This window comes from Rhinichthys klamathensis, unplaced genomic scaffold (assembly GCF_029890125.1).
Source record: "Rhinichthys klamathensis goyatoka isolate OS25496 unplaced genomic scaffold, OSU_Roscu_1.1 h1tg000098l_1, whole genome shotgun sequence".
Taxonomy (NCBI): Eukaryota; Metazoa; Chordata; class Actinopteri; order Cypriniformes; family Leuciscidae; genus Rhinichthys; species Rhinichthys klamathensis.
The window spans coordinates 7,186,424-7,203,084 of record NW_026606637.1 but is presented as its reverse complement, the minus strand read 5'-3'; the positions used below and the strand labels follow the sequence as shown (position 1 = coordinate 7,203,084).

Genomic DNA, 16,661 nt, shown 5'->3' with positions numbered 1-16,661 from the left:
TCCCAAATATCATCCTGATACTGAGAAGAGTACAGATTGTTTACAGTTTAGGAAATGGCACATTTAGGATTATAAATCCTGACTGTCACTAAACAAATTAGATACTGAGGTTCAAACTGGTTCAAGCCATCTGCGGTGAGAGAGACACACTATGGCTTTATATCAATCTCCCGCTTGGATTTCAAATAGCAGAATAAGAATTCATAGTGCATTGAATGAGAGGCACAAAAAAGTCGCAATGATTTGTGGGCTGAAATTCATTTTACATGGCTCATGTACTCTGCCTGCATTGCAGTCAGCCAGATGGGGAATTCGGTGTCTGGGATCATTTCACTTAACGGAAGCATTGACCGCTGGTCGGTTCCACGTCTCCGTTTCAAACTCCTCTGCCTAAATTGACTGACAGAAAGCTCTTCTAAGAACTAAACCGCAGGGACAAACAAAGACGTGAGTCAGATGCAGCTGCAATTAGCGCATGTAATTAGATCTAAATTCTGAAATGCAAATGCTTTTAAGGCTCTGGCATGAATTAGAGTCCCCCAGACTGAGCTCTTCCGCGATGGACGTTCTTGAGATGTGTGTAGTCATAGTGAATAAGCCCACGGTGATGGAGAGAGCTTCAATGCCCACCTTATTTTCAGACGGAGGCTGCGATAAGAGAACAGGTCTCTAAGAACAGGTCTCTAATCCTGTTCTGTCTCATTGCACTTGGCAAAGAAAATCCTTTAATGCACATACCGTGCTCCGTCTTCTGAATGACAGTTTTGCTTTGTAAATATGAATAATCTCTGTATCTCTGAGCTGCATGTGCTCACCAGGGGAAAAAAAAGATTAAGAATATTTCTTCCTGCTATCTTTGTAATATCAGTAAATATTGCCATTATTAAGGAGCAGAAATCCGAACAATACGCTTTCGGGAATGATCTGCTTGGGTAAAGCTACTTGGGAAATCTGGGGAAGCTTGATATGCCAGTGTGTTTTTGTGTGAAAGTACGCAAACCAACAGGTATCAGAACAATGGTCTCTTACACACAATATGCAGATCGTAAAAACATCCTGCCACGTACAGTTACGCACGATTCAGCTGTTTTCTTATTGTATGCAATAGATGTACGAAGGATCCCAGCCGATATGAATTCAACTCAAATGTTCACACGCGTACATGCAAGCGCACACACATACACACTACCATAAAAAGAACTGTAATAGGATTCTTCAGCTTTTCCAGTGACTGCCTTCACTATCACACACACAGTTAAGAGCACTAATCCATGACAAATTGTCTCATCTGATCCATGACAAATCGTCTGAAGGCCAGATAGAGATGAGGAAATTGAGAGAAAAAAAGGAGGCCGAGAAAAAGACGGAAGGGGGAAGGGGATCAGGAGCAGCTCGAAAGAGACATCTGACAAAAAGAGAAAGACAGAAAGAAAGAGGGAGAAAGAAAGCAAAAAGGCAAGAAAGCATGGGGAAAGCAAAAGAAAGTTCGAAGAAAGTGCAAAAGACGACGTGAAAGAGCAAATGCACGAAAGCAAGAAAGCATGGAGAAAGCGCGAAAGAAAGTGTGAAGAACATGCAAAAGAAGACGTGAAAGAGCAAATGCAAGAAAGCGTGAAACAGAAAGAAAGTGCAAAAGATAGAAAAAGAACAAATGAAAGTGCAAAAGAAATAAAGTGTGAAAAGGTGTAAAAGAAAGAGTGAATGAAAGACAAAAATCGTGAAATAAGTGTAAAAGAAAGTGTGATAGAAAGTGTGATAGAAAGAGTGAAATAATGTCTGAAAGAAAGAGTGAAAACAGAAAGTGAACGCTTGAAAGAAAGAAATAGTGAAAGAAAGAAAGAAATAGGGAAAGAAAAAAGAAAGAATGTAAAAAGGGGGGAAAAGTGTGCAAGAAAAAAGTCTGATAGAAAGAGTGAAAGAAAAATAAAGAAAAAAAGAATGAAAGACAAAAAGCATGAAATAAGTGTGAAAGAAAGTGTGAAAGAAAGAAAGTGTGAAAGAAAGAAAGTGTGAAAGAAAGAAAAAAAAGAAAGAAAAAATGTAACGCCCAACTAGATCAACAGTTCCAAACATACTAACTACAGGTGCCGATCATTGTAATATGTAAATGCCTCTTAAACAGTATATGGTTTAGCCATTAGGCTTCAGTTCAAGCTTCAGTTTAAAGTCAGGTTTGTTGTGGTGACAGCGCATAAGTTTGAACATGTGAGAGTAAATCATCCCAGCCAGACCAATCAAACCTCGCCTTCATCCAATTTACTAAGAAATCAGATTACTACGCTGTTCCAGTGAGCTGCATGTAATTGAATTTGGTTTTGTCATCAATTCCCCCTTCTAATTAGTTTGCCACAATTAAAAGTAGGTGTGAAATTAATCTGATTAATTCACAATAAAACAGCCGCACAAACGTCTTCAACAACTATTATTCTCTGAATTAATTTAGGCGATATTACTGTGACTAGAATAAAGAGATATGTATTTTTATTTTTTAATGAGCAAAGAAAATACTATGTTTAGACTCGAACCTGCATTGCCCACATGCGCACCAAAACTCAACATTCAGCATCTTATTAGGTTTATGGTTAGTACAATTTTTTTACTGAAAAGACATTTATACAGTGGTGGAGGAAGTACTGAATCTCAGTACTTAAGTAAAAGTACAAATAACCAGAGACATATTTACTTTAGTAAAAGTAGAAGTACCACAATGACAACCCTACTTAAGTAAAAAGTAAAAAGTACCTGATTTTAAATGTACTTTAAGTATTAAAAGTAAAAGTACTTGCATAACAATTTATTCTCTTAATGTCTATATTCTAATGATTAATAACTCATTCAACCTAATACTCCTATAATGATGTTCAATATGATGGAAAAGCAGTTATATTTTAAGTTTTTGTCACCATTTCTGAACAAGCTTGCAATTAGGCAATATAGCACATCAAGCTTACTATATACCCTTACTATATACGGTATATATATATATATATATATATAAACACATATTATGTTAAAACGCCGTATATGACGGCGTTTGCTGTAAACGCGATTCATTTATGGCGTAATTCTGAACCTCTTGGCTTGCCATACTAATCCTAACCAAACGTATAATACACACGCACCCCACATCACTACTAAACCTACCAATGCGTTTCCTATGCATGTAAAAACTAATTTTCGCGTATAAATTGCACGATAAACACACTGCGTGCTATAGAGACGCATTTAGTGTGACCGGGTTGATATCTATGGCAACCAAACTTCACTGGTGAGACAAACGTGCGTTGAACGGACGGTCAGGATGACGTTTTGGCAGGGGAAAAACTGATCAGAAAATTTAACGAAAATGTAACAGAACTTTGTAGAAATGTAGTGGAGTAGAAAGTATAATAATTGCTGCAAAATGTAACGAAGTAAAAGTAAAAAGTATGCACTATTTATTCTACTTAAAGGAGCTGTATGTAAGATTGTGGCCAAAATTGGTACTGCAATCACTTTCAAATTACTGTAGAGCTGTGTATCCCCTCCCCCTCCCCCCTGACTCGAGGTTGCCAGATAGGCTGCAGGATCCAGCAGGAACATAGGCTGCTACAAGGAGCTTTCAACTAGAGCAGAGCTGGCAACCCGGATGCCGAAACACTACTGACTTCGTGATTGGTAGATAGGTGGAGGGTGGGGCTTCAGGCCAAAACACAAGATGACAACATCAACATCAGTTGAGGGCTGCAACTTCACTTTTTAAATGACAATATCGTGGCCGTACTACTGTTGTCAGTGATATAAGCATTTGAAATGAACATGATTTCTTAATGTCTAGAGACACATCAGGGCCATTTTATGATTAATTGAAATACATTTCTTACATACAGCTCCTTTAAGTAAAGTACAGATACGTGAAAAATTTACTTAAGTAAAGTAACGAAGTATTTGTACTTCGTTACATTCCACCACTGCATTTATAATGTTACAAAATATTTATTTTTCAAATAAATGCTGGTCTTTTGACATTTCTAATCATCAAAGAATCTGGTGTATCATGTACCTGTATATATATATATATATATACACTACCGTTCAAAAGTTTGGGGTCAGTGAGAATTTTATTTTTATTTTTTGGAGGAAAGAAATCAATACTTTTATTTATCAAGGACAGTAAAGACATTTATAATGTTACAAAAGATTCTATTTCAAACAAATGCTGTTCTTTTGAACTTCCTATTCATCAAAGAATCCAAAAAAAAAAAAAAAAAAAACTGTACAACTGACAGACCAACAACTGTTTCAACATTGATAATAATAATAAATGTTTCTTGAGCATCAAATCCTCATATTATACTGATTTGTGAAGGATCATTTGACACTGAAGACACTGACACTGGTGATGCTGAAAATTCAGCTTTGATCACAGGAATAAATTACACTTTATATTCACACAGAAAACAGCTGATTTACACTGGAATAATATTTAATACTATAACTGATTTTTGTTGTATTTTTAATTAAATAAGCGCAGCCATGGTTAGCAGAAGAGAATTCTTTTAAAAGTATTTAAAATCGTACCGACCCCAAACTTTTGAACGGTAGTGTATATATATATTTATATATATATATATATATATATATATATACACACACTACAAGTCAAACGTTTTGGATTGGTAAGATTTTTTATGTTTTTATTGTTAAGTCTCTTCTGCTCACCAAGGCTTTATTTGATTAAAAAAAATAACATTGTGAAATATTACTACAATTTTAAACAGCTGTTTTCTATCTGAATATACTATAGTAAACTGTCATTTATTCCTGTGATGGTTAAACTGAATTCTCAGCATCATTACTCCCGTCTTCAGTGTCACATGATCCTTCAGAAATCATTCTAATATGATAATTTGATGCTCAAGAAACATTTCTCATTATTATCAATGTTGAAAACAGCTGAAAACGAGAGCATTTCTGATTCATAATCCACTGCCGTCATTGGTTGTATAACAGGAGACAAATGTGACGAAGGTTAAAACAAACTATGACCCAACATGCACCTATTGGTAATTTGCATTCCCAGGAACGTTCTGAAGGCGAGCAAATAAATGAGCAAAGAGATGAGGCTAGTTTTTGTCTCTGTTGCTGGGCTACAGCACCAGCCGATGGGGAAAACATTCAGCAGCCAAGACCAGAACGGCCAGGGCCTTCGTTTGGTAAAGACAGAGGAGGAAGAGAAACACTGCAGCCTGGGATTGTGTCATGTCACATTCTGCTCATCTGTCAATGTAGTGGATTATTCCTTGAGAGACCAGAATTGGCTGCCCGGAATCGGACCGCCATCAATCTCGGCTGAGAGTGGAGCGCGGGCGGGGGCCGGTCCTGCCCGTCCTGCCCGGGCTCATGGGATGCAGACGGCTTGGAGACGGTGCCTGAACAGGTGATGGAGCAGTGGAGCGACTCAACTCGTTACTCAATATAAGCCTCAGCTGTGACGGAGGGAGGGTTTTTGGTCGTTTCTCAAAAAAAAAGAGAGGGGGTTTTGGGGGACAAAGAGAGAATTCAAAAGCAACCAAATCCATTTTGGTATTCATGTCAATCTCCTGTTATAGGAGGTAAGCCGATTTCTGCAATATTGTGAAAAGCCTGAACTGCATGGAGGATTACACTTGTACAGAGACAACTCTGACCTGACAACTACTGTATCCATCATCCTCAGACAAATAACCATTTTGCTAACTGTGCAGCTAAAGCTACCTGAATGTGTGAGTTTCTATTACCAGCAAGAAGATGCATATATGCATCTTCTTGCAGGTAATAGAAACTCACACATTCAGATTTGCACTGATTTATTGCCAAACATTGCACGAGTTCTATATTCAAGGCATGAACAATTCATGTTTTTGTGCCTCTTAAAAAAAAACAGAGACATTGTATCAGGTTGTGTTGCAGGCTGGACTCAAACCTGCATTTCCCACATGAGCACCTAAGCTCAACATTCAGCATCTGATTTGCCTTTTCTGCATGATATCTGTGTGAGATAAAAGGGGTGGAGTAAAAAATGTCATCGGGACGTGTTGCGTGCTAGACTTGAATCCGCACTGCCTACATAACCATCACAACTCAAACACTCAGCAACCAATGTTCTGCCATAACTTCCCTTAAGATAAATTCAACTAAACTAAACATTTACAACAGTTATTCTTCCCTTAGTACACATTAAACACTCTTCGTTATTCAGCATAACATCTACAATCTTGAGTTTGTCTTTGATAATAAATGTTCATTAATAGAGAATGTAAACATCCGCCTGCATCGCATCATTTATGAAAGATTTTGGCTCAGGCACTGAAACTTCCACCTTGATTATGGAAATACAATTCCTCCTGGTTACACTGAAACACTTCTGTCTAACCCACAGAGTAATATGGTGCCGTTCTCTCCTATCTGCAGGGTTTTGAAGCATTTTTGGCATTGATATAAAGTGTTTGTCCTCGAATATCATTGGTGGGGGTGTTTCACAGTTAAATAAATGATGACAGCTTTTCAAAATGAATCATGCTCTGCTTTCCTTTACTCAGTCTCATTTTTAATCTTGGATACTTGTTTTAATAGGCTTTGATTGCCGGATAATAGTGCCAATGGATAAAAAGAGGGGCAATTATTATTTTTATTTTTTTTCAAAATGTTAGATCTCTCTCCAGGCAATGGAAATCTATTTATATTAAAAGGTCTTCTTAATGGAACTAGAGATAGTTTTAGAATTACAAAATACATTTTAATTCAGGTATTAATCATAGTTTTTTAATTCCCAGAAGCACACTGCTGTCCAAGTGATTATTTATGAGTCAGTATATTATCAAAATCTTAAGTCGAAGTACTTTTTTCTCTCTCAAAACTTTAGAACCGCACACATGGGTGGAGAACCTCAAAGAAATAAAAGTTGCAAGTAAAAATCATAAAAACAAAATAAGAACATAAATAATGACTTTAAAAAATGTCAATGATGTAAAAGTAAAAACTTAAATCTCTTTCTGTACCTTTCAGGTTTTATCTAACATGAATAGCATGAAGGTTCCCGACTTCCAGACATCATTTCTGTTCTTCATACATTATTACTATGCTACACATCAAATCAGAGTTCATTTTTCTTGTCAAAAGTCTTTACGTACTTGAGATGTCTTGAGAAAACCTTCATCAAAATTCTCCATCCAATAAGTTGTCATTACTCAAGCAGTTAAAGATATTCTCTTACATTCACAGTATACAGACTCAACGTCAGCTGAGATGGCAGAAGATAGCAGGTAATACTGAAGAGCCAGTGCTTCCTGCAGACCTGACATCAAGAAAGCTCATTAACAATGCTGCCGATACACACAGTTTTAGATGTTTGTTGATTCAGCTAGCAACAAAACCGGGCCTTTGTGGGAAGGCTTGTGGAGCTCAGTGGCATCTAATTAGCCTGTTCCATGTCTTTGCACCTTTGCCATTACAAAGGAATCACATAAAACAACTCCATTAAGCCTGGTTCATCTACAGATTCGGTATTACAAGAACTGCATACAAAAATGCCATACTTTGAATTATGATCGAATCAGAAAGTTTCACTATCGGACTACATCTTTTACTCAAACGCATTAATGTCTTATTCCAGTGTGCAAATGATGTTATTTCAACTCTTAAATAAAACATCTCACAAAAGTTGAAGTTTGGTCTTGTTTTGTTTTGAAGTAAATGTGATATTCACATTTTTTGACTGCTTAAAGAAAACATAGCAAAAGTTGGTATTTTCACGTTTCCACACTGTAAAAAAATTATATGATCAATAAGTCATGACAACATATGTTTTTAAGTTGCTTTAACTCATTAAAGTAAGTTAAGCAATTTTTAACTTTTTTTATAAGTTATACAAGATTCAACTCATTTTTATGTCAGTTTAATGTAATTTAAGTTGAAATGACTTAGACATTCAAGTTGATTGTACTTAAAAATTTAAGAAAGCAATATATATATATTTTTTTTTGCAGTGTAAAACGTTTTATTTTGGTTACATTTATTTTTAATTTAAGGTAGGGTTTTCTAAAATGTTTTTAAAATGTTGTACTGCAACATTACCTAATTGCATCCAAAATACAATGTTGTAAAAAAAAATAGTTTGCTAAGGATGGAGACTACTCAATTGTCCTGGAGAGAATGGGTCCGGGGCACTATATGAATTTTAGCTATGGCCATTTTTGCCTGTAAAGATAAATATAGGAGGTCAGAAACCCACCGTCATAAACAGTCTTCTCAACCCTTTTTGTTTGGGTTTCATGCAAAAAAACCATGCAGAACCATTACAACTTCAGCAAAACAAGAGAAAATGTCTTCAGCGGCTGCAATATGGATGCGTGCGAGTGTGGGTGTGTGTTTAAAAGCTACAACCCTCCATTATCGAGCCCGTCTCGACCTTCCTAACACCAGAGATGTGATTTCACACATGCGGTTTTGTCTAACTTTTCCATATACCGTGGAGAGTGTGTGTGAGTGGGGAGGGATTTCTTTTTGTTGTTTAGCCGATCCCTTAAATAATTCAGGGAACACTTACAATGGGACACGATCTTCGTTGAACATTTCTGGCACCATGCTCTGCTGGGCAGGATAAAAACCTGGAAGAATGGTGTTAAAAATTCATTCGGGTCTTTCAGACATACATCACACTTTTCTCTTTTTTCACATTTTTGTATTGGATTAATGGGTTTTAAGTGTTTTCTGAGATGTGAAGCTCTCTCACATATGTATGGTGTCCTGAAGACGGTAATTTTTTAAATAAACGAGTTTAAGTTTGCAGTAATTCAGGCACTAATCAGACTACGCAAAACTAGGACACTGCTGTGCATCTTTTTTCTACCCTAGATGCAAAATCGATAGTAATGAAGTAACGAACACATTTACTACATAATCTATAAGGACAAGACATCGCAAATATTTAATGAGTATGCATTAAAATGCTTTGGAGTTCCTTGTATCCATGCTCCGATGTTGAAAGTATGCCACATCGCTTCCATTTGCATACTTAATGTTGAAGAAAGACCCACCTTGCTGTATCTCTTCCCGCCGGCCCTCATTGAGAAACACTGCTTAATTGCCAAATACTTCCATAGAGCAGGCGATAGACGTAAATTGTCATTTCCACCAGAGCCTCTGTGATCAAAGCTGCTCGTATTCACAGCATGCTGATAGGAGAGTTTAGCCTCAAGCCTGTCTCTCGCACACACACACACACACACACCGCAGCAGTCTGGGTAACTTACGTTGCAAAACCTCTTAAAAAGCCACTGGTTGATAGCTAGAACGAAGTATCTTGAGCTGGATTTCTACGTAAATCTCTTTTCAACATTCGACCAAGTGAAGAGGATAACAAGCCTACCACAGGGTGACCACCTGGTTATTGCTCTCTGTTGCAGGACAGCAGATGTGATTTAGCGGGACAATGCCGGACACGTGTGTTGCTACTATTTTACTATGTAAATATTGAATTACATTAGTTGGAAAGCCTTTTGCCAAAAAGTTGGATGATAACGTTTTAAGCTTTGTTAATTGTGACCGGTTCTCAATTTGCCCAGGTTTGAGTGATACAATGTAATTTACTCTACTGGACCTATTCAGTCTACTAAAAATAATGAACTGAATAATAGGCTAGTATATGTAAAAAACGTATTTTATACTCAAATAAATGTTCCTAAGTAGGGACTAGTTCATTTTCCTTTATTAGACTATGCAAACAATAAATTTGATTTTACTAGATGCATCTTGAACATACTAACTTACTATATTTAATGACTTTTGATGAGGTCCACATGGTTCCTTTGCTTCATCCACGCATTCGTCATCAGCATTAAAAACAAATTCCTCTCTACACCAATCGCTTTTTTTTTTTGTATTATATTTCTTATTGTGGTTAGGTATTGTAATTTCAAGGAAGAAATAAAATAATACAGACTTAATTGAAATGCGGGACACTGGTTACGTCTTGTAGGACGCCGGACAAAGCTCCCAATTTCGGGACTGTGGTGGTCACCCCGGTGGTCACCCTATTAACCACTGGAATGAGCGTTTTATGCATTTAAACTCTTTTATGTGCTTCTGATAGCGATAATGTCAATACACTGTCATCTCAATCTCATATGTCTTCTAAACAAAGTGTCCCCAAGCAGACGACCACATCTACAACACATGGACATCCACAACCAGCAGAGTTCAAACCGAGAAGTAGATAACAAACACATCACTGACTTAATGAAAAAGAACATACGGTTTAAACGGGACACTGACCCAGTATCTGTATGGCGTTGCGGCCCGGGCGGGTCACATGATGCTGCTGGATGGTCTCGTACAAAGTGGCGTGGCAGAGCAGTAAGCAGCTAACACTTATCCACAGACACAGGAGCCAGGACATGGCAGGAGCACCGGCTGAAGAGAAAAGACATCAAAGACTGAAGATAAAAGCAGAATGTTTATTCTATCTGACACACACCTACATGCACGAACGATTTCAGCCCTCAGCTTTATTGAATATTGCAGAGTTAACAAGCGTCATTTCACATCGGAACTTTTACTTAAAGACAAAATATTTCAAAAATGACAATGCAGTTTTAAAGTACACAATGTTAAGGTGTCCGTGTTGCAGTGTAATTATACATTTAAGTAATAAGTAATATGAATTAACTACACGTACTTACTATAAGGTTTGGGTTAGGATTAGGTTTAGGTTTAGATGCATGTATTTATGCAAAATGTATAGTTATTACTTTAGTAACATGTAACAAGGACATTGTAAACTAAGTGTTACCAGCCGCACTAATCACTAAATGGGATAACCTTATTTACATGTTGCATTATATAATGGCGAGTTTTCTCATAACTAGTTGATAAACTTGGACTGATCAACACTGGAAGACACAAAACACATGAGTTCCCTCATGACTGATTTTATAATAACAAAGGATTAAGGTCAAAACAAAAAGCCATTTAATAATCCACTAATAACAACCAAAACAATTAACAATAATACAACTCTTGCGATGTTTTCCAAGTCCAAGTTCTCTCCAACTTTAAATTTACAAGGCAGATGCTAACATCAGTATTATTAACACTTTTAAATTACTCCTTGACTAATCTACTGACAAGAAAAACTAAACAAAAACAAAAATCCACTTTAAATGGCAAACAGTGTTTAATTAATGGATTGCACATTGAGTTTCCCTGCACTCTTCAGGCTGACAAGCCGGATCATCACTCAGAGTCCCCTCAAATGACATTGAAATTTCCAATGAATATTCATCAAGACTCAAAATTAAGCATATAATTATTAACAGCACCATTGTAATCCCCTTTGCTCCACTAAAGCCTCCTTAATCCACAGTTTTGTGGAAATGTGAACTGTTCCCAGAGGAGTGCTATTCTCTCCTTGGCTGGCAAACTGCCTCAAAAACTTCAACTGTCTTCTTCAACACAATAAAAGGAGATTTAACACATGCGATCAAGACTTTTAACATGCAACAGAAGAAGATGATCTTCAAGCAAAAAAATATCAACCTTGGACTTTAGAAGGTCACCTAAACCTCAACACCTCCACAATGTATTCTGTTGCATATCTTTCATTTTTCCAGGTACTTTAATTCACTCCTCCATGATATGGTGTCTGAGATTCCGGCAGGTTATTGAGAGCAGCTTTGGGAGTCGGTGCTCGCAGCTGTCGTATAATTAATGCATTGATCTGATAAATCATCTGGTTGGATGCTTTTACATGTTTTTACTTTATGATCCGCGTTCATCACTGTCCTCGGACACACCTGCGCACGACCAACGCAGGACATTCGGCACTCTACACACTTAAAAAGGTGTGCCTAGACATTTTTGAGTGCATAAATAAATAATAAAAACTAAATATTAATATTATTCAGTGAATTTCTGTGTGTAGTTTCACATTTCAGTCTCAGGAAAAAAAGCAACAAAAAAAATAAATACTTGTTCTATATTTGTTCTTGCACTGTATTGTAGATGTTATTAGTACAAAATAAAGCTCATGTGTTATTGAATGTAAAGAATTGTCCGTCTTATGTCTGCCTATGCCACAGCATCAGCATGGAGCTTAGAAAGGATCGGCAGCAAAATCCTATAAGCTCCATCAGATCTGGACCGTATTGAAAGTGTCAACTCTTAGTATTTTTGATAAGCTATCAATGACTCAGAGATGCACACAATACATGCCTAAAAGTGGCTGGTCAAGTTTGCCATTTCAAAAAAAGCACACACCTGCTGACTTTCTAGTCTTTTTTTGTGAACTGACCACCTATAGATTAGGATTTCATCTTTTTTTTTGCATTCTACCAAGACAGAACGATCACACCTAATCTTACCTCTGAGACACAGTCAGGAGAACGTTAAAGAAACGTGCCGTCAATGTCCATCCAATATCCTCATCACATAATCATAAATCCATCCATGCTCACGGGAAAGAGCTTCCCAGCAAAAGTTCCTGCTCGGATCTGCGGGTCAGAGGAGGGGGAGGGGGGGTATGAGGAGACTTTTGTTCCTGCTCCTACCCTTGATCCCCTCTTCTGTTGTAAGTCCTCCTGGCTGCAATCCACCAAAACACAGTCAGGCATCCGACAGCAGAAACTCCCGTCACAGCTGTGAAACGCTGTCAGAAACTAGCTGGGGTTTGAGGGACGAGCAGCTTGTCAAGCCACCTTTAAATCACCAGAGAAGCAACGTATTCCTCCTGTTTCTCAGCCTCCTCACGCTTCCCTCTGAAGGTGAAGCTTCTTTGGGGGATAACAAGCTAATTTGCCTCTCCACTTTTTGGTCCTGCACATGCGACGATACTTCTTTCTCTCTCCTGCGCTCGCTCTCTCGCTCCGTCCCTCTCTCCTCTCAGCTCTTCTCTCCCATTGAGAAGCCACTCAGTATGAGGCTCTCCTCTTCCCAGTGTACTGATTGGTGTGCACACGCATGTGTGTGTGTGTGTGTGTGTGTGTGTGAGTGAAGGCGTGCTTGTGTGTATGACAATACTGCCTTCGCGAGTGGGAGAGCGAGATGCATCACATGTCTTAAAGCAAGACTGCCCACTGTAGCCAAACAAAAAAGGCACCTTCCAGCTGATGTAACCTTGTGTGTGTGTGTGTTTTCTGTGTGCAACTGCAGTCTAGAAAGGAGACAGAAAGGGTGGTTTAATTTCCCAATATGCTTCCTTAATTCTTCAGATTTTGGAGGGTTTGAACAAAGAGACTGAAATATGCTCAGAGCAACACGCGTTTAATAGAAGTGTGTCCGCAGCTGCGTTTGCAATCATCTCATTATCCTGAGATTCCTGCTGTGTTTCTTTGCCTGTTTGTACAATCTAAATGGCTCTTTGTGTTGCGTGCAGCTCTCGCTGGTTGTTGAGTGTTGCCAGAATAAAGTTGCAGCTGGCATGCCAGGCACACAGAAACAGTCGTCCCCTTTATGTGTTGGTGGGTTGTGGGAATTCAGAGGTTTTTATGATCTGAGATTATTTTTGGAGAATAAATAATGACAATAAAAATGACATAAATAAAAAATAAATAAAACAATGATTTTAATCTAATATAACATCTAATCTAATCTAATATAACAATGAAAATAATATGAATAATACAAAAATAAAAATAAACACTAAAATGATACATTTTATATTTAAAATAAATTTAAATTATACAAAAATGACTAATATACTATTACTACTACTAGTAATAATACTAATAATAAAAATAAAAGAGACCGTTAAGAAATGTATAAAGGCAAAATGAACAAATAATTGAAAAAATAGGACATAACACAAATAATATAACATAACACACATAACACACACACACACACACATATATATATATATATATATATTATTGTTATTATTAATATTACTAATACTATTGGTATTATTATCAGTGTTGGGAAAAGTTCATTTTAAAAGTAATGCATTACAATATTGCATTACGCACAAAATATAACTAATTACATTACTTAGTTTTTTTTTTATGGAAAGTAGTGTTACGTTACTTTTCCTCATTTAAAGCTGGGTTTGCTTGTTTGTTTTTTAATAACAAAAAAGTTCTATTTTTTAGCAAATGTAAAGCCCCTTTCACACTAAGGACCGTATCTTGCACCCAGCGCAATTGACTTTGTACACCGACGCATGTATCATTCCTATTTTGCACAAGACGCACAGCGGACTTTTCGCTCCACAGACGCATGTCGGTAAATTAGGGAATGAACTTGCGCTCCCGGGGGCGGTTCAGTGAAAAGAGGAGGGCAGGCGTGTTCCGGTGCAAAAGTTCCCTGGCTCTTTTGCAGTTCCAGAAAACAATGCCGCCACAGACCAGGAAAAACCTAGTCTAAAGTCAGTGGCGCGTTATTCAGATGTTATTTTAAGTGCGCATGCTTGGCCATAATGTAGCGTGTACACAACGCGCATACACTTTGCTTCTCTCATCTACACAGATGCAGCAGTTCTCATTTTTGCAAATCATACATTATTGCAAGGAAAAATGTTAACACACGAGGGAAATCATTGTGGTGTCCATGAAGATGTGAAGAAATAGGCATAAATCTAGCTTACACATTTACCCAAATTATTATACGCCTGTTTAACCGAAGCTAATTTGGGTGGGTTTCTCCCATTCCCATACAATGTCACTTCTCTGTCTTTTACGGCCCTGAGGAGAACATCTGTCTCCTCGGCTGTGAACCGCTTCTGGCGTGCGCCTGGCAAATCCGCCATAATAATAGCAATCCGCCATGGAACAAGCACGCCTGCTCTTAAAGGGTATGTGAGAAGACGCTCTGATTGGTTTATTGCACGTTACGCCCAAACCACACCTATGAGTAATGTAGCTACTTCAGACCAACTCATTTTAGATTTGCGTCGGGCGCAAGAGTCATTTATCCCGCCGGTATAATAGCAACAGTGCCCACAAACTAGCGAGATCCACCCACAAAGTTACTTGCGTTTCACTTTTGATACTTAATCCTTAATTTAATTTACTTAATTTAACATTTAATTATTGCAAGTTTGCGTAATATTCTGAGTTTGCATTTTACCGTTTTATTTCATTTTGGAGAAATACTGAATGTTTTTTTGTGCAAGTGAGATGAGTAAATACATGCTGATATTTAGACTCGAACTATAATAACGATCATGTTCACACAGCGCACACAACGCCTCTGGACTTGCGCTATTATTTGAAAAAGTAACTTTTTCAATTTTTCAATTTTAAATTTTTTTGTAATTTTAAAAGCAATGTGTTACTTTACTAGTTACTTGAAACAAATAATCTGATTAAGTTAAATGCGTTACTTGTTATGTGTTACCCCACCACTGATTATTATTATTATTATTGCTATTATAATATCTGCTGTTGACATTATTAAAAATTTTCTTTAAAGGTGCAATAGCTGATTCTCTACAGAAATTTTTTGTTTTGTTATTCTGGTTGAAAGTCTCCTCATATCCTGATAGCAATCACTATGTTAAACGGTCTAATATATTGTTCTAATATATCGTCTGTGGAAGGCGTATGACCATAAAATGTTTGCTCAATCATCGCATTCGGGCCAAAAGAAATGATAGCATGTGTTCCATATCAGTCAACGTGTGTCACTCACCAGCCACTTTGGCGGGTTGAATTTTATACAATATACATCTGAAATAATAAACTAAGTGCAATCTAGTGTTGTCAGAATTTTTTTTTTTTCGAGACATGTTGATACTGAAATATCTAAAACTCTTCCGCAGGATACACAATACCAGTTGCACGTTCTCAACTCTCTCATCTCTCCGACAGCGAGTTGACACACAATCATGTGTCCCTTTACTCACTCGTTTCATTTGCAATGAATATTGTTGGTGTTACAGGGCTTGAATTTGACAGGGATTGCGCTAATAGAGCATAATTTTACTTATTCCCACAGAATTTGTGCTCACATCCAAAGTGTGCGCACATAAAGAAAAGTATATTGGCTATATAAAACAGTATAATGGGTCCATGCATCAGGTCTTAAAGTGACAGCAGCCTAATATACCCTGCCAAATTATGATATTAAAAATATCTATATGGCAGTTTTTCCCTATATGGTATCGATCTCAAAATTGTGGCCAGTGAAAATGCTGAGTGGCTAGTAACTTTGGAAAACCCCAGTGGCTGGTGAGCAAAAAAGTTAATGTCAAGCCCTGGTCTAGGGGTATGTTCCTTTAAGACCCAGGGCTGAAATATGCTGCGCCAATCTGTATTCTTTTTGCGTTTCCCTCTAAATTAAATATATTCGTTCAAGGTAACCTGTGTCGAATGCATCCTTACAACACAGTGCGTTTGACATTTTCAATAAAAAAAGTGGCTTTAATTTATTTTTATTTCAGATTTAGTCATTTTAGTAATTTAACTTATTTTAGTTATTTGCCAAAGCAACATTTCCATGTTCTAGTTTTTCATCTAATATTTATTTCAGCTTTATTTCAATAACCACAAACTATTTTTAAATGGGTCATGAAATGGAAAATGCTTAATCATTGTCCTGGATATGCATACATAAAAAGAGGCTAGTCTACAATAAAATATTACTTTTCCAACCACATCTATACTGTATTAGCAACAGAAACCCACTGTCTCTCGGGGGCCAACTGG

General features: G+C 37.2%; 1 protein-coding gene across 3 annotated transcripts in view; it reads right to left on the bottom strand.

The window, feature by feature from the left end:
- LOC130086690 (chemokine-like protein TAFA-1) overlaps positions 1-12,983 on the bottom strand; it is a 179,839-nt gene extending 166,856 nt beyond the window's left edge. For 2 of the 3 annotated variants that reach the window (XR_008807254.1, XR_008807255.1), the window contains exons 1-2: positions 12,381-12,981; positions 10,294-10,431 (exon numbers count right to left, since the gene is read on the bottom strand). Coding sequence is in view for 1 of the 3 variants with exons in the window: in XM_056252828.1 (XP_056108803.1) it covers positions 10,294-10,417 (124 nt within the window). In the remaining 2 variants the exon portion in view is untranslated. Of the gene's footprint in view, positions 1-10,293; positions 10,432-12,380 lie in introns of all 3 variants that reach the window. The other variant, XM_056252828.1, reaches the window with a different exon arrangement.
- Positions 12,984-16,661: the final 3,678 nt, after the last annotated feature.